Here is a 19,447-nt window from a genome sequence, read left to right as displayed (position 1 = left end):
TAATTACTTGTGTCAGCCTTTGATCCTCCTTTGTGAATTGGGGTCACATTTGCACATTTCCAGTCTATGGGTACCTCCCCTGAGTCCAAGGAAGCTCTCATAATTATGGTTAAGGGTTTGCTTACTTCCTTTGCTGCCTCCTTTAATATAACTGGATAGATCCCATCCACCCCGGGTGCCTTTCTTGTGTTTATCTTCAACAGTTTCTCCTCAACTTTACTCCCAGTTATTTCAAGATTCTGTAGCTTACTGCTAGAGTTGAATACACCTCTGGCATTCCCCTCGCTGAATAACTCCTCATGTGTGAATGTCGATGCAAAATATTCATTTAGTTTGTTAGCTACCTGAGCAGGATCATCAACACTTGACCCATCAATATCAAGTGGACCAATCTGATTCATCCCCTTCCTTCTAGAGTTTACATAAGTAAAGAACTCTTTGCTGTTTTTCTTTGCATCCCTTGCCAAGGATTTCTCGTAATCTGCCTTCGCCTGCCTAACCTCCTTTGTAACTTGGTTGCATATCAACTTGTATCTATCATAGGCTTCTGTGTCATGTGTTAATTTGTATGTATCCCATGCATTTTTCTTCTCTGCCATATGCCTCATTAGTTCATCTGACATCCATTTTGGCCTAAACCTTGAACAATATTTCTTAGTTGGTATGTAAAGCCTTGTAGCTTCCAAGATAAGTTCTTTGAATGCTTCCCATTTTGAATTTGCTGTTGGTAACATCATCAGTTGGTCCCACTGTATAGAATTTAAATACTGTCTCAGTCCATCGTAGTCGCCTTTACGGAAGCAATAACCCTTCCCTTTACCCCTTTATGGTGGTTACCTCTTTGAGTAAATCCCACTTCAGCACACTGTGATCACTGCCACCTAGTGGTTCATTTATCTGCAGATTCTTAATGCATGAAGAATCACTGCTGATAATCAAATCAAGAGTATTACTCCCTCTAGTTGCCTCCCGAACATGCTGATGTAGAAAACAATCATCCAATAAATCCACAAAAGCCCTGCTAGTGTGTGAGTAACCAGCCCCCAAATTCCAGTCAATATCTGGGAAATTAAAATCTCCCATTATAAGACACTCTGATTTACCAGCCCACTCTATTTCCCTGTACAGTTCCTTATTATACTCATCAGAGTCATTAGGCCTATAGCACACTCCTACTCTCAATTTTGATCTCCCAATGTTTATGTCACAATGTTTTAGTACCACAGAGTTGATACGTTGCTCTGGAGTTACTGCTTCCCATGTGTAGTACTTTACATTTGTCAATGTTAAACTTCATTTGCCACCTCTCAGCCCATCTGCTCAACTTTTCTAGATCCTGTTGCAGCAGCATACTGTCATTAGTGTCATTAACAACTCTGCCAACCTTCGTATCGTCTGCAAACTTGGACCTTAAGCCTGATATGCTATCATCAATATCATTTATAAATAGAGAAAACAACAATGGACCCAACACTGAACCTTGAGGGACTTCACTAACAACATTAGTCCACAAAGAGCAGTGTCCACTGATTACCACTCTCTGTCTTCTCCCACTCAACCATGCCTTTATCCATAGCAGCAATTTGCCTCCAGTGCTGCACTGCTCCATTTTGTGCAGCAGTCTTCCATGTGCAACAGTATCAAAAACCTTTCTAAGATCAAAATATATGATATCAAAGTTATTCCCTGCATCCAGTTGCTTTGTGATCACATTATATTATCCAATCAAATTGGTCAGACAAGACTTCCATTTAACAAACCCATGCTGTGTCTGAGCTATAACTGAAGTCTTGTCTAGATGATCCTGCAGTGCTTCTTTAAACAGTGCCGCCATTAATTTCCCTGGAACAGAAGTTAAACTAACAGGTCTATAATTACTTGTGTCTCCCTTTGATCCTCCTTTGTGAATTGGGGTCACATTTGCACATCTCCAGTCCATGGGTACCTCCCCTGAGTCCAAGGAAGCTCTCGTAATTATGGCTAAGGGTTTTCTTACTTCCTTTGCTGCTACCTTTAATAAAATTGGATAGATCCAATCCACCCCAGGTGTCTTTCTTATGTTTATCTTCAATAATTTCTCCTCCACTTTCCTCTTAGTTATTACAAAATCATCTAGCTCACTGCCGGAGTTCAGTTCACCTCTGGCATTCCCCTCCCTGAATAACTCCTCATATGTGAATGTAGATGCAAAATACCCATTTAGTTTGATAGCCACCTGAGCAGGATCATAAACAGTTGAACCATCGATATCCAGTAGACCAATCTGATTCATCTCCCTCCTTCTAGAGTTTACATAGGTAAAGAACTCTTTGCTGTTTTTCTTTGCATGCGTTGCCAAAGATTTCTCATAATCTGTCTTTGCTTGCTTAACCTCCTTTGTGACTTGTTTACAGGCCAGCTATATCCATCGTAGGCTTTCATTTCACCCATTAATTTATATGTATCCCATGCATTTTTCTTCTCTGCCACATGTCTCATTAGTTCATCTGACATCCATTTAGGTCTAAACCTTGAACAATATTTCTTAGTTAGTATGTAAAGCCTAGTAGCTTCCAAGATTAATTCTTTGAATGCTTCCCATTTTGAATTTGCTGTTGGTAACATCATCAGTTGGTCCCTTTGTATAGAATTTAAATGTCTCAGACCTCCATAGTTGCCTTTGTGAAAGCAAAAATCCTTACCTTTACCCTTGATGGTAGTTACCCCTTTGAGTAAATCCCACTTCAGCATACTGTGATCACTGCCACCTAGTGGTTCCTTTATCTGCAGATTCTTAATGCATGAAGAATCACTACTGATAATCAGATCAAGAGTATTACTCTCTCTATTGCCTCCTGAACATGCTGATGTAGAAAACAATCATCCAATAAATCCACAAAAATCCACAAAAGCCCTTGTTTGTGTGTGAGTGACCAACCCACAAACTCCAGTCAATATCTGGGAAATTAAAATCCCCCATAATAAGACTCTCTGATTTACTGGCCCACTCTATTTCCCTGTACAGTTTTTTATTATACTCATAAGAGTCATTAGGCCTATAACACACTCCTACTCTCAATTTTGATTTCCCAGTGCTTATGTCACACCAAACTGACTTGACACTGCACTGTCCAGTGATGTTGACTGGCTGTACCTCCTTGGATTTTATGTGTTTCTTAACTAATAGAATAACCCCTCCTCCCTTCCTGTCCTGTCTATCCTTCCTGTACACATTGTACTCCCCAAATTCCAGTTCTGCATTCCTTATATCTGTGTGACACCACGTGTCTGATATCCGAACAATATCAGCCTTTGATGTTTTGACCAACACCTCAAATTCATCAAATATATTTACCAAATTCCTAGCATTGATGTACATGCAAGTATACATGCACCTGTTCCTATTCTTAGCTACCCGAACACAACTCATGTGTTTACTTGTACCACAATGTCTCCCAACAGTCTCTGAGATCCCCTGGAACTTGCTTTACAGGCTCCTGCTCATTCCAATAGAAGCAGTACAAGAATCATTTTCACCTCTGTCAGCTGTACTGTTAATCCTACTGTTACTGTTAATCTATTAGTCTGTGTATCCCCCCAATCTAGCAGTTTTCTGACCCACCTAACACTGTCTCGATAGCATCAGCAAATATTTTTGCACCCTTTCTATTTAATTGCATCCCACCCCTGTAGAAACAGTCTCTCCTGTTAACAAGCACAGACCAGGCTTAGAAAAATTCTACCACTTGATCCTTGCACAATCTCTCCAGGGCCGAATTGATCAACAAGGCTCTCTACTCTACAACATTATCAACCTTTGCCCTTGACAGACATACCCTGGTCGTGTTCCAACTATCCTTTTTACACAATACATTTTCGGTTTCCCTGACAATAGATTAACCACAACTACTAGTTCCTGTGGGACCAGCACCTTGGTTGCCGCTGTGTTGCATGATGTTCAAGTGCAAGCTCTGCCGTTGATGTGGGCTGCTGAGAGCTTGATGGGCCCCTCAATTTATATTATATTTCTTTGGAGATCATTATTTTAAAAGCCTATCGTATTTATAAGAAATACTCTTATAAATACAATAAGAGTTTAAAGGAAAAGAATATTTTAGCCCTGATCATCCCCCATGAACCAGATAACATAATAAGGCTAAAAGTAGAGGAACCAGTAGCAGGAATTGATCATGGAGTTCTACGGTGGATGATGAAGAGAGAGGCAGGGTGGTTAAAGGCAAAGGAATGGGTTATATTTTTTCAGGAAAGGAAATTATGATGACTTAAGGTGCTACATGGCCTCTATTAACTTGGTAAATATCTCACAGAGAGCAAATACAATTGAATTATGGTATATCTTTAAAACATTAATTACAGAAGCCTTGAATGCATATATACCTTTAAAAAAATACTACACAAGGAGGATTTCAAGTTGGGTGAATAATGAATTTTCCAAATTATTTGAGCAGAAAAAGACAGCATGGAAAAGTTACAGAGCAATAAAAAGTACTGAAGCCTATAACAGCTACAAATTTATCTGTAATAGTGCCACAGAAAAGGTTAAGCTGGCATAGGCAGATTATGAGAAATTACTGGCAATGAGAGCAAAAGTGGGGATAAGGAATTCTTCACAAATATAAATACAAAGTAGAGAGGACAAACCAGGTTAGACCCTTATGTTGGGATAGTATTACATACCCCAGCTAATGTTGTAGATGAACTCAACAGTTACGTTGCATTGATATTTACAGGAAGAAAAACTCTACATTGATGGGAAATTATGGGAGTGGAATTGAAAAGTATGTAATTAATGATATTAAAATTTCATATCATTATTTAATGAAAAAACTTTCGAGCTTACAAGCAAGCCTCCTGGGATTGATCGCATATACCCTATAATTTTAAGGGAGGCTGAAAGTGAGCACATCGAACCATTGAGGCTAATTATGAGAGCATCACTGGAATAAGGAAAGATTCTGTTGGATTGGAAAAGTGCCAATGTATCTCCAGTACATAAGGGTGGTTCTAAGAGTGTAGGGGGAAATTATCAACTGACCAGTAACTCAGTAGTAGGGAAATTCATAGGTGGAATGCCATATCATTTAGATAGAAATGGAATTCTGAAGGATATGCAGCATGGTGTTGTAAAGAGAAAATCATGTTTAACAAATCTGGTTAGCTATTTTGATAGGGTCAGTGATGAGCTGGATTTAGGGAATAATTTCGGCATTGTTTATTATTATTATTATTATTATTAGCCATATGGTGTAAGGAAGCCTGAGGCTAATGCTGCATCAGCCAAATAAATTTCTGAGTTACCCTGAGAGAGAGAGCGCATGAGAGAGAGAGAAGGGAATCACCAAGAAAGTGAAGAATGATGATATCCAGCTCAGGACACTGGGTGTGCCAAGCCCATACTCACCAGATGTGAGCACCTGTGTGAATGAGTCAAAAAGTATTTGACTCAGTCCCACAAAAAGTATTTGACTCAGCTTATAAAGTCCCACTTACTTTATAAGCTAGAATAGGTTGGAATCAGAGGGAAAATCCTGAGATGGATAGCAGGATGGCTTCAGGGCAGGAGGCAGAGGGTTGTGATAAATGATTATTCCTCAGATTGGGTTAATGTAAGAAGTTGGGTTCCCCAGGGATCAGTACTTAGACCACCGTTGTTTTTGATTTTCTTAAATGACATCGATGAAGGGAAGTGGACATGATGTCTAAATTTGCAGATGATGCGAAGATTGGTAGAGTAGCATTAACATTAGCATTTTAGCATTAGTAGAGGCATTTGATGCAAGAAAGCAAGCTTATGCAGCATCAGCCAAAAAAAAAATAAATAAATAAAAAATAACCACTTCCACTTCACCCCTCCGTTCGTTCGAAATACCTGTCCAGCTGAGCCTTAAACTTATTTAGGCTATCAACTTCCACGACAAGGGATGGAAGTCTGTTCCACCAACCAACCACCCGCTGGCTAAAGTCAACTTTCCTCACATCTATCCTACATCTGTCTTTCCTCAATTTGAATTTATGTCCTCTCAGGTGATTATTCTGAGCAAGAGGAAGAATCCCATCAGCACTGAGCATGCTCAAACCATTCAAGGCTTTATACACCTCTATCAGATCACCTCGCTGGTGCCTAGTCTCCAGACACTGTAATTTGCAAAACTAAGCCTTTCTTCGTAAGAGCACCCCTTTGTTCCATTCACCAATCTTGTTGCCCTTCTCTGTACTCGTTCCAGCATCTCTACATCTTCTTGAAATGAGGCCTCCAGACCTGTATACAGTATTCTAGGTATCGCCTGACCATTGCCTTATACAAGGGAATAATCGCCTCCTTAGCCATGCTAGAAAAATTCCTATATATCATCGACAATACACCATGAGCTACTCTAGCAGCCCGTCTGCACTGCTCAGAAAACTTCATATCTGCCTGCACAACCACCTCCAGGTCCCTTTCATTCTCTACCACTGTCAGAGTAGTACCACAGAGTTGATACGTTGCTCTGGGGTTGCTGTTTCCCATATGTAGTATTTTACATTTGTCAATGTTAAACTTCATTTGCCACTTCTCAGCCCATCTGCTCAACCTTTTCAGATCCTGTTGCAGTAGCATAGTGTCAGTAGTGTCCTTGACAACCCTGATAACCTTCGTATCGTCTGCAAACTTGGACATTACGCTTGATATACCATCATCAATATCATTTATAAATACAGAAAACAATAATGTACTCAATACTGAACCCTGAGGGACTCCACTAATAACATTAGACCACGATGAGCAGTGTCCATTGATTACCACTCTCTGTCTTCTCCCCCTCAACCACCCCTTTATCCATAGTAGCAATTTGCCTCCAATGCCACACTGCTCCAATTTGTGCAGCAGTCTTCCATGTGCAACAGTATCAAAAGCCTTTCTAAGATCCAAGTATATAATATCAAAGTTATTCCCTGCATCCAGTTCTTTTGTGACTACATCATAGTATCCAATCAAATTGGTCAGACAAGACCTGCCCTTAACAAACCCATGTTGTGTCTGAGCTATAACTGAATTCTTGTCCAGATGATCCTGCAGTGCTTCTTTAACCAGTGCCTCCATTAATTTTCCTGGAACCGAAGTTAAACTAACAGGTCTATAATTACTTGTGTCAGCCTTTGATCCTCCTTTGTGAATTGGGTTACATTTGCTCATCTCCAGTCCATGGGTACCTCCCCTGAGTCCAAAGAAGCTCTCATAATTATGGCTAAGGGTTTGCTTACTTCCTTTGCTGCCTCCTTTAATATAACTGGATAGATCCCATCCACCCCCAGGTGCCTTTCTTGTATTTATCTTCAACAATTTCTCCTCCACTTTACTCTCAGTTATTACAAGATTCTCTAGCTTACTGCCAGAGTTAAATACACCTCTGGCATTCCCCTCGCTGAATAACTCCTCATGTGTGAATGTCGATGCAAAATATTCATTTAGTTTGTTAGCTACATGGGCAGGATCATCAACAGTTGACCCATCAATATCAAGTGGACCAATCTGATTCATCCCCTTCCTTCTAGAGTTTACATAAGTAAAGAACTCTTTGCTGATTTTCTTTGCATCCCTTGCCAAAGATTTCTTGTAATCTGCCTTCACCTGCCTAACCTCCTTTGTAACTTGGTTACAGATTAACTTGTATCTATCATAGGCTTCTGTGTCACGCGTTAATTTCTACGTATCCCATGCATTTTTCTTCTCTGCCATATGTCTCATTAGTTCATCTGACATCCACTTTGGCCTAAACCTTGAACAATATTTCTTAGTTGGTATGTAAAGCCTAGTAGCTTCCAAGATAAGTTCTTTGAATACTTCCCATTTTGAATTTGCTGTTGGTAACATCATCAGTTGGTCCCACTGTATAGAATTTAAATACTGTCTCAGTCCATCGTAGTCGCCTTTACGAAAGCAATAACCCTTCCCTTTACACCTAATGGTAGTTACCTAATTGAGTAAATCCCACTTTAGCACACTGTGATCACTGTTAACTAGTGGTTCATTTACCTGCATATTCTTAATGCATGAAGAATCATTACTGATAATCAAATCAAGAGTATTACTCCCTCTAGTTGTCTCCCGGACATGCTGATGTAGAAAACAATCATCCAATAAATCCACAAAAGCCTTGCTAGTTTGTGAGTGACCAGCCCCCAAATTCCAGTCAATATCTGGGAAATTAAAATCCCCCATTATAAGACTCTCTGATTTACTGGCCTCTCTATTTCCCTGTACAATTTCTTATTATACTCATTAGAGTCATTAGGCCTATAGCACACTCCTACTCTCAATTTTGATCTTCCAATGCTTATGTCAGACCAAACTGACTCGACACTGCACTGTCCAGCAATGTCGACTGGCTTCACTTCCTTGGATTTTATGTATTTCTTAACTAATAGCATAACCCCTCCTCCCTTCCCATCCTGTCTATCCCTTCTGTAGACATTGTACTCCCCAAATTCCAGTTCTGCATTCCTTATATCTGTGTGACACCACGTCTCTGAAATCCCCACAATATCTGCCTTTGATGTTTTGAGCAATACCTCAAATTCATCGAATTTATTTACTAAACTCCTAGCATTGGTGTACACGCAAGTATACATGCACCTGTTCTTTTTCTTAGCTACCCTAACACAACCCATGTGTTTACTTGTACTCCAGTGATTCCCAGCAGTCTCTGAAATATCCTGCATCTTATTTTCCAGGCTGCGGCTCAATCCAATAGAAGCAGTGCAAGAATCACTTTAACCTCTGCCAGTGTCTACTGTTAATCTATTAGTCCTTGTATCCCCCCAATCTAGCAGTTTTCCGACCCACCTAACACTGCCTCGATAGCATCAGCAAACATTCTTGCACCCTTTCTATTTAAGTGCATCGCATCCCTGTAGAAGCAGTCTCTCCTGTTAACAAGTACAGACCAGGCTGAAAAAAATTCTACCCCTTGAGCCTTGCACAATCTTTCCAGGGCTGAATTGATTGACAGGGCTCTCATCATATACTCCCTCCTATCGTGTCTGGGCAGAATTGCAGACACTTTCAAATTCAACCCTAATTCATGGCTTTTTTTTTCAACAGTGACCTGTATTTGTTATGTAATTCTGACGGTCTCCTACTCTTAATAACATTAGTGCCAACGTGTACAACTATATCACCTTTTGTGCCCTTAAAAGATGATATCCGCTCTACAACGTCATCAACCTTTGCCCCTGCAGACATACCCTGGTCCTGTTCCACCTATCCTCCTTTGTTAAGGGAAAATCATGTTTAACAAATCTGGTTCGCTATTTCAAAAGGGTCACTCACGAGCTGGATTTAGGGAATAATTTCGACATTGTTTATTTAGATTTCAGCAAAGCTTTTGACTCAGTCCCACATGAGCGGTTGCTTTATAAGCTGGAACAGGTTGGAATCACTGGGAAAATCCTTAGATGGATAGAAGGATGGCTTCAGGGCAGGAGGCAGGGGATTGTGATAAATGGCTATTCCTCAGATTGGGTTGATGTAAGAAGTGGGGTTCCCCAAGGATCAGTATTAGGACCACTGTTGTTTTTAATTTTCATAAACGACATTGATGAAGGGATAGAGGGCGTGATGTCTAAATTTGCAGATGATGTTAAAATTGGTAGAGTAGTTAATGATCACTGTCAAGCTGAGCTTCTTCAGAGAGACCTAGATAGACTTCAGGAATGGTCAGAAAAATGGCAGCTGTGCTTTAATCCAACAAAGTGTAAGGTATTACACCTGGGAAACAGTAATCCCAAAAAAACTTATTCACTTGGTGGAGTTCAACTAAACCCAGTACTGGAGGAAAGGGACTTGGGTGTTATGATACGGTCAGACATGAAATTCTCTGAGCATTGTAAACAAGTTGCAAGGAAGGCCCATGGTGGTCTATCGAACTTTTGCAAGTAGAGATAGGGACGTGATAATCCCATTATATAAGGCTTATGTCAGACCACACTTGGAATACTGTGTTCAAGTATGGAGACCGCACCTAAAGAAAGACATCGAGCTTCTTGAAAGGGTGTAAAGAAGGGTAACTCGCCTGGTGAGATCGGCAAAAGGGCGTCCTTATGAAGAAAGACTTCGAATATGTGGGTTGCAGAGTTTGGAAACTAAACACCTTAGAAGAGATTTGATTGAGGTGTTTAAGGCTCTGAGAGGCATCAGTAAAATGAATGGGGACAAAATTTTCAAGATTATAAATGATGCTAGAACTAGGGGACATAAATTCAAGTTACGGGGGAAAATGTTTAGATTGGACTGCAGGAAGTTTTATTTTAGCCAACGAGTTATAAATTATTGGAATAAGTTGCCTTCATGGGTGGTAGAGGCCGACAGTTTGGGGAAATTCAAAGGTCATCTGGATAGTACTGGGAAGCGCATAGGATGATAGGTTTAATTTCCTTTTTTTTTTTTTATTAATTATTATTATTTAGTTATTTCATTTTTTGTGTTTTGTTCGGATTTTTTTTTTTTTTTTTTTTTTGGCTGGTGCAGCATAAGCCATAGGCTTTCTTGCACCATGTGGCCGTTACTGATACTAATACTATCCTTTTTACAAAGCAAGAGTAGTTAATGATCGCCACCAAGCAGCTTCTTCAGAGTGACCAGGGATGTTCAGAAAAGTGGCAGCTTTCCTTTAATCCAGCAAAGTCTTACACCAAGTGTATAAGTTATTTTTTTAACCCAAAAATAACTTATACATTTGGTGGAGTTGAACTAAAGTCAGTAGTGGAAGAAATGGACTTGGGGTTATGATACGGTTCTCCAGGCATTGTAGACAGGTTGCAAGGAAGGCCCATGGTGTTCTATCGATGATTTTTCAAACATTTGCTAGTAGAGATAAGGATGTTATAATCCCATTATATAAGACTATTATTAAACCACACTTGGAATACTGTATTCAAGTGTGGAGAAAAGATATCGAGACACCTAAAGAAAAGATATCGAGCTTCTTGAAAGGGTCTAAAGATGGGTAACTCATCTGGTAAGATCAGCAAAAGGGCATCCATATGAGGAAAGATTTCGAATATGTGGGTTGTAGGGCTTGGAAACTAGGCACCTTAGAGGAGACTTGATTGAGGTGTTTAAGGCTCTGAGAGTCAAAAGTAAAAGGAACGAGGATGAAATTTTCACAGTTATAAATGATTCTAGAACTAGGGGCCATAAATTAAAGTTACGGGGAGCAGATGTTTAGACTGGATTGCAGGAAGTTTTAATTTAGCCACTGAGTTATAAATTACTGGAATAAGTTACCTACATGGGTGGTAGAGGCTGACAGTTTGGAGAAATTCAAAGGTTAGCTGAATAGTTACATTATGGAATGAGGGAAACACATAAGTTGTCTGTTTCCTTTTCTTTTATTATTTATTTTATTCAATTTTTTTGTTATTATTATATTACTTTTTTTTTTTCTGGTGCAGCATAAGCCTTAGGCTTCCTTGCACCATTCTGGCTTATGTTACCCATTTATGGACTAAATCAATGGAAAGGTTCGGTGAAACACAAGTAGTTGCTCTTGACATCTCAAAGGCTTTTGATCGTGTTTGGCATAAAGGTCTTCTAAACAAGCTTCCATCTTATGGTTTGCCAACTGTTTTTAGTAATTGGTTATCCAGTTTTCTCTCTGATCGCTCACTGAGGGTGATGGTAGATGGCTCTCTGTCTTCTAACTTCTCCACTAATGCCGGTGTTCCCCAAGGTTCAGTTCTTTCCCCCACTCTTTTCCTCTTGTATATCAATGACCTTCTTGTTTTGACCGGAAATCCTATCCATAGTTTTGCTGATGATAGCACATTGCATTCAACTTTCCATTTTGAGAAACCTTGTCCTGCTCAATCAGCTTCAAGTTCTCGAAAATCTGCTACCAATTCCTTAAATGCCGATCTTCAGTTAATTCTCCAGTGGGGCAAAGACAACTTAGTTGATTTCAACCCTTCTAAAACTCAGTCTTGTCTTATATCTCGCAAAAAGGATTCTTCTGCTCCTATGCTTATCTTTAGTGACACTCCGATTTCTAGGCAAAATGATATATCTCTTTTGGGGATTACCCTGACTTCTAATCTCTCTTGGCACAAGCACATTACAAATATTGCTTCCTCTGCATCTAAAAAACTTGGTTTTCTCTTTCGCTCTCGGCGTTACTTTTCTTCCAAACAGCTGCTCACTCTGTATAAATCGCAAATCCGTCCTGCCATGGAATATTGTTCCCACATCTGGGGTGGTGCCCCCAAAACCTCTCTCAGGCTTCTTGATTCCATTCAGAAGAGGGCAGTTAGGTTAATTAATGATTCATCTCTAACAGAGTCTCTCCACTCGCTTTCACATAGACGTGCTGTTTCTGCTGCATGCCTCTTCTACAGATACTTTCATGGGCACTGTTCTTCTGAATTGGCTTCTATAATTCCCGCTCTCTCTTTCAAAACAGTCCGAACACGTGCCGCCACCAGCCAACATCCATTTACTGTCCAACTTCAAACCCACAGAACCAACTTTTCGTCTTCCTCATTTATTCATTCAACTGCCGTTTTCTGGAACAACCTTCCTTCATACGTATTTCCTGAAAATTACAATCTACAGAAGTTCAAGTCCAATGTCAACAAATATCTTCTTTCGTCTTCTCAACCTCCAACCCAAGCACGGTACTAAGTACTATAGGTTCTAATACCTCTCGTGTTTGGGGTTCTCATATAAAAAAAAAAAAAAAACCATTTGGCCACTACTAATACTAATATATCTTTTTTGTATGTTGCTATGGAATATTTACTTTTTAACAAGAATATAACTAATTTAACACTGATTCTTACAGCATAGCATAACATATATCTCGAACTTGATAGCATAATTGATAGCATGATTGTTACAGCATAGCGCGTAACATATATCTCGAACTTGATAGCATAAAGTATAACGTAAAACTACATACCATAATATGTCTCACTGCTTTTATTAATCTATTAGCTTAGTGTAGTATTGTTTATTTATCAATTAAATTTATTTATCTCATTAATCTTCTTGTTAACGAATTAAATTGTATTGTGTTCTCTCTGACCACCCACTGTGGGTGATGGCAGATGGCTCTCTGTCTTCTAACTTCTCCACTAATGCTGGTGTTCCCCAAAGTTCAGTTCTTTCTCACACTCTTTTCCTCTTGTATATTAATGACCTTCTTCGATTGACCAGAAATCTGAGCCATAGTTTTGCTGATAGCATATTGCATTCTACCTTCCAGTTTGAGAAACCTTGTCCTGCTCAAACAGCTTCAACTTCTCAAATGTCTGCTACCAATTCCTTAAATGCTGATGTTCAGGTAATTCTCCAGTTGGGCAAATAGGCTTATATCTTGAAAAAAGGATTCTTCTACTCATATGCTTATCTTCAATGGCAGTCCGATTTCTAGGCAAGGTCATATATATCTATTGGGGATTGATTACCTTGACTTCTAATCTCTCTTGGCATAAGCACATTATAAATATTGCTTCCTCTGCATCCAAAAAACTGGGTTTTCTCTTTTGCTCTCGGCGTTATTTTTCTTCCAAACAGCTGTTTACTTTGTACAAATCACAAATTCATCCTACCATGGAATATTGTTCCCACATCTGGGGCAGTGCCCCCAAAAACTCTCTCAGGTATCTAGATTTTGTATAAATATTGCTTCCTCTGCATCTAAAAAACTGGGGTTTCTCTTTTGCTCTCGGCGTTATTTTTCTTCCAAACAGCTGTTTACTCTGTACAAATCGCAAATTCATCCTACCATGGAATATTGTTCCCCCATCTGGGGCAGTGCCCCCAAAAACTCTCTCAGGCATCTAGATTTTGTATAAAAGAGGACAGTTAGGTTAATTAACGACCCATCTCTAAGTGAGTCTCTCCACTGTCTGTCTCATAGACATTCTGTTTCTGCTGCATGCCTTTTCTATAGATACTTCCATGGGCATTTCTTCTACATTGGCTTATATAATTCCCACTCTTTCTTTCTCTCTCTCTCTTTCATTCAAAGCACTCCAAACATGTGCTGCAACCAGTCAACATCCTTTTACTGTCCAACATCAAACTCCCAGAACCAACTTTTCTTCTTCTTCTTCACTTACCATTGAATTTCCATTTTCTGGAACAACCTCCCTTCAAACGTATTTCCTGAACATTACAATCTACAGAAGTTATTGTTGTTATTTGGTTTTTAGGGGCATTAGCAACTAAGGCCATATTGCTCCGGGGATATGCGGTAGTCATTTCCTGACCTTTCCACATCCTTCGTATTTGGTGATCACGGGCTTGAACCCCAGTCTGATCAAGCTACAGAAGTTCAAGGCTAATGTCAACAAATATCTTCTTTTATCTTCTCAACTTCCCACCCATGCATGGTACTAAGTAATATAGGTTCTAATACATCTCATGTTTGGGGTTTTCATAAAAATAAAAAAATCATTCAAGGCAACAAACCAGCATATTTGAAGCAGTTGGTAATCATTTTTTCATTAACCTCATTCCATACTGAAACACACAAATATTGTCTGAGGCATGTTAAGTTTGCATTCTGTTTTGCTTTTGAAATACATAATTTTGTTTAAGAGCATTCTTTAATAGTTTATCTTAAAGCACTGAATTACACTTTGATCAAGTTGCTGAAGCACTGCTGTCACATCAAGTGTCAAGTACTCAACAGTGATTGTACTAGATGATTTGCTTAGCACTGAGGGGTACAATTATCCAGAAACAGAAAACTTTTTCTGTTCTCCCCACTCTTCTTTCAATCTAAGTCTCTGATCCATTCTTTGTTTGTAGGTTTTTGATCATATCCAAGCCTTTTGTTTGCTCAATACATAGTCATTTCTCGACTTTTTTTTTTCTGCCACAAAATTTCTTACCCTTAAATGTAAGTGTAGCAATTTATTCAATAGCAACTTATAAAAGTCCAGTTTGAAAAGCACTTAAGACGTTGTTCTTCACTTAAAAAATGTCAACAAAACATTTTTTAAGTGATGCTTCTTCCACTCTTCCATAGCTCCAGTGTCAGTGACTGCACTTCCACAAGACACTTTTCTGAAAGACAGCCCATGATGAGTCTTAAATTTCTCAAACTATCCATTCATTGGAAGACAAAATCTTCAATATTCGCCTTATGCAAACAATTGAGTCATAGCTTTTTTTTTGAAAAGAGTTCCCTCTATGAGAATGTTTTTTGCATGCATCATCATTAGCCATTCCAACAGTACTTTTTTCAAGATCTGGGTATTTTACTTTTTGTGCTCTGATCCCACCCAGTGTAACAAATATCTTTGCACTTTCAATCTTGTTTTGATCTTTCAGAATAGTGAACAGTGTACTCTTTGGGATGTTGGTCTTAGAAACACATTAGAAGCTATATCGATATACATGCAGTCTATTCATATTGCACAATGAAAGGAACTTCCAGTTGAAGTTAACTTCATTTTGCCAAACAGTGATTTCTCATAGTCAGCCTGCAAGCTCATCATTAGCTTCAATAAATGAGTGTTTTTTCATTTGAAATGGGAATATTGTAACAAAAAAGTAAAACAGACAAAAGAGTGGTGGAAATTTTTGGCCTATGATAGAGAATTCATTCATCTTTGAAGGTCATTATAACAAATGTAAAATAGTATTAAGTTTATGGGAAATCAGCTGGGACTTACCACATAACCTATGTCATAGGCACAGCTGAAATGTACTGGGATATTAAAAAAAGAGTTTCGCCATAAAGAGCTTTGACTATATATCAATTTTTGCTTTAAACCGGTTTTTTTTTTTTTTTTTTTTTGAAAATTAATATGAAAAATTCAACTCTTCAGTAAACTGAAAATATGTGTAGTGAAATTGCACTAAGTTAAATTATACTCAACATGAATCGTTGAGGAGGCATCCATCCTACAGTGGGTTGATAATGGTTGCAGATTATCTTTGCCTTTTTACCTTTAATAATGTTAAAATTTGGATAATGTTGCAGAACTTTTATATATTTATTTTTTTGGAAAAATAAGCAAACAGTTTTCTTTGATTTTCATGGGTTTTTTTTTCCATAAAAAAAGAGTAATAGTAAAAGTATGCAGTTCCTCGAATTTGTTATCTTACAGACCACACTTTCTGCTTTTATTTTATTTGTTTATTTATTTATTTTTTTTTTTTTGGGAGGAGGGATGAAAAGGTTCAGTACCAAACCAAACTAAATTTGAGCATAATTGTTCCAAAATGTGGGAAAATTTAATAGAGGGTGTGAAACTGAATTCTTTTGCCACGTCTTTCAAGGCATATTTTTTTTTATTTGAAACTTCACACATTGGTATTTATATCAGAACTATTTATAGTAGCAATCATAATTTTCACATTGTCCCTCTTTGGTCACCAACTGGTGACCAAAGAGCAACACTTAGTTTTAATGCAACCATATTATAATAAGGAGCCTCACTTCTATAAATATAAAATTGGGATGGCTATGAAAGGAAAATTATTATCGATTTTACCATTTCATTGTAAGTGTAGTAAGACTTTAGTAGTCCAATTTTTATTCACCATATAAAAAATGCATTCAATTAGCATTAATTCTTTTTAAGAAAAATATCTTAAAATAACTGCTAAATTTTAAATTTCCATAAGGCACTTAATTTTTTAAAAAATGCAAAAATACACCCACTCTTCATGTATCTTTCAAGTGATTTTGTTGTTTCATTCTGAAATCCCCAATCTTTGAATACATTAAAAAAATGTCTAATTGTCTAAAAACAGAAGAATAAAGAATAAGTATGACTTAACACTATGAACTAGACCATGTAGCAATGACTAGGTGGCCAAGCCTTGATAAAATGATATATTTAAATAATTCTATTTTCATTTCATCGAAATAAGTGGGATTGTTAAGTGTGATATGGGACAGAATATAAAAAATAAGATTTTTGCAAGTGTGGGCAAACAAGCACTCAAAAAGTGGGACTGTTCCACCAAAAGGGAGATAAATGGAGTTTTGTCAATGATATTCAGAAATTTTGCGAGTAGGGATAAGGAAGTGATTATCTTGTTCTACAAGGCAATGGTCAGATCATATCTTTACTATTGTGTATGGGTCTGGAGGCCTAATTTTAAGTAGGATGTGGATTTGCTGGAATAGGTGCAGAGAAGAGCAAAAAGATTAGTGAGTGGAACAAAAGGGTGCACTTACCAGGAAAAGGCTTTAGTTCTACAAACTGCAGCATTTGGGGATAAGGCACCTGTTTAAGGCTATGAATAGACTGAGTAAGCTCAATGCTGATGGCATTCTTCCTCTTTCTAATACTATACATGAGGGAACATAAATTCAAACTGAGGAACAATGGCTGCAGGACAGATGTCAGGAAATTTGCTTTCAGCCAGCAGTTAGTTGGAACAAACTTCCATCTGGTGTTGTGCAAGTAGTTTGAATAAATTTAATGAAAAACTAGGCAAATTGTTATAGAAAATTGGCAGATATATAGGTGGATTTTGAAAACTATTCATTGTACTGAATTTTCCATTAGAACTATTTCATTCAAAGAAGAGTTACAAAGCATTATTAATAAAAGAAGTTGGCCAGGACTTGAAAATATTTCCATTATACTGAAATTTTCATTAAAAACCTATTCATTGTAATGGGATTTTACTGTAGCTGGAAAAATTAAAATGGAAGATTTTTTTTTCTTTTTGAAACATTTGAATAATTAGTCACTGCTTGCACAACTAATGCATAATGTTGATTATTGTGTATTAAAGATTATTCTGTTTTATTAAAAAAGGCATAATTATTCTGAATTTGTTCAAACTCAAGTGGGAAAAATGTATTAAGATAAAAATGACAGAATGGTAATCTGCTTCTGTCTAAGTTTATTATCTATTTTTTTTTTTTTTTTTTACAGGCAAAACAGATAATAAAATCATCTCCTCTTTGTTCCAATACAATTGTACTCATCACCAGTGAAGAACTGCTGAGATATTCACAGTCAAGTTCCCTACATAACATACTGCAGGAAACACAAGCAAGGCTTATTGTATTAGTGGATCAGACTTTGGATGGTAGCAGTAACACAGTTATTGATATGACCCTTTCAAAATATACTGGGAGTGTTTTTCCATTCTACTCGGCAAATAAGTTGCTGACATATCACATAAGAGCACACCTTTCATCATCTTTAGATATACCCTTTAGTAGTCTGGGAAGCAGTTATATGGTATGTTTTTATTAAATACATGCTTAATTAGATAAATTATAAAACTTTGTTAAAAAAATTACTATCGATAAGAGCAATCTTTTGTAATACTTCAAAGATAATAGTACTACTGCTAGCTTGAAGGGAGGGGCGAATATGAATAGGTTAACTGCAGCTGCAAGCAGAGGTCAGAGTAATTATTTCGATGCTTCTGTTGGGACATGCAGCAGCCAGGAAAGCAAGGTGTTAGGGATGACAAGGCCTGCTGGAGGGGGGCATCCTCATGGGACGAGTAAATGCATGGACTGTGTTAGGGTTATTGAGAGCAAAAACGGGTGCATATATACTTGTTTGTGCACCAATGCCTGAAGTACTAAACAATTTTGATGGAAGTACTGTATTTGTTAACTTATCAAATGTTGATGTTATAGGGATATTAGAAGCATGATGGCACATGGCTTTATTTTTGTCTTCTGACTACAGGTTAAAACTGTGTTTGTAAGTGGTTTCCACAGAATAGTACCACAGCTTTTCAACTCAGCCAGATTTAGGCAGATCTGGCTGAGCAACATAGGCAGATTTAGAAATGATTAAAATGCTATATCCCTTGGATGTTTTGGATGCCAGCAACATGTGGTTCATGACAAGATGGGGTTCAGCAAATGAAATTCTCCTTTATTCTGTTGTATATTTTTATTGTTTTTATATTTTGCCTTCTAGTTTACAAATCCAGCAATATAAAAGCACATGCATCAAAGGAGACCAGTCAACTTCTCAGTAGTATTATGTAATTTCATAGTGATTCCAAGAGTTTTCTTTCTATTTCAGTATAGAGCAGTGTTTTAAATGAGTAGCTTGTGAGTTGATTTCGTTAATTCTGGATGCTTAATATAATTTTCTTTCTCTTTTCTTTTGTCATTACTGCAGCCCAGAAGTCAAAGTGGAATTCAAAATGTCAGCTAAACACCCCTCTTTTAAATTATCATCTGTTCCTTGATATTATTCATATATATATATTTATCTCACTTTCTCTCTCCTTCTCTTACCCTATAGATAATAACTTTTAACATTTCATTGCTAGTACAAATAGCACTTTTAAAATTTTTCTATTTTTTTATTAAATTTGTAAACAAAATTAAATCCTCCTGTGTACCTTTGGTAGCTAATATTCTGTAACTGATTATACAATATTTTCTGTTTTCATTTCAATAATACTATGAATAATGAGACATCAATTTTTTGTGTGGCATTTAACAGATATGGGGTG

General features: G+C 37.7%; 1 protein-coding gene across 1 annotated transcript in view; it reads left to right on the top strand.

Moving 5' to 3' along the window:
- Positions 1 to 19,447, top strand: part of LOC150087629 (calcium-activated chloride channel regulator 2-like) — an 85,144-nt gene that overhangs the window by 45,761 nt on the left and 19,936 nt on the right. Inside the window, exon 7 of the mRNA XM_090369834.1 lies at positions 17,890 to 18,201. Within this exon, the coding sequence (XP_090225960.1) occupies positions 17,890 to 18,201 (312 nt within the window). The remainder of the gene's footprint in view (positions 1 to 17,889; positions 18,202 to 19,447) is intronic.

The sequence above is a fragment of the Mastigoproctus giganteus genome, chromosome 3, assembly GCF_048544385.1.
Source record: "Mastigoproctus giganteus isolate SK-2022 chromosome 3, ASM4854438v1, whole genome shotgun sequence".
NCBI lineage: Eukaryota > Metazoa > Arthropoda > Arachnida > Uropygi > Thelyphonidae > Mastigoproctus > Mastigoproctus giganteus.
The sequence above is the reverse complement of the archived record's forward strand: the minus strand, read 5'-3'. Positions and strand labels throughout refer to the sequence as shown.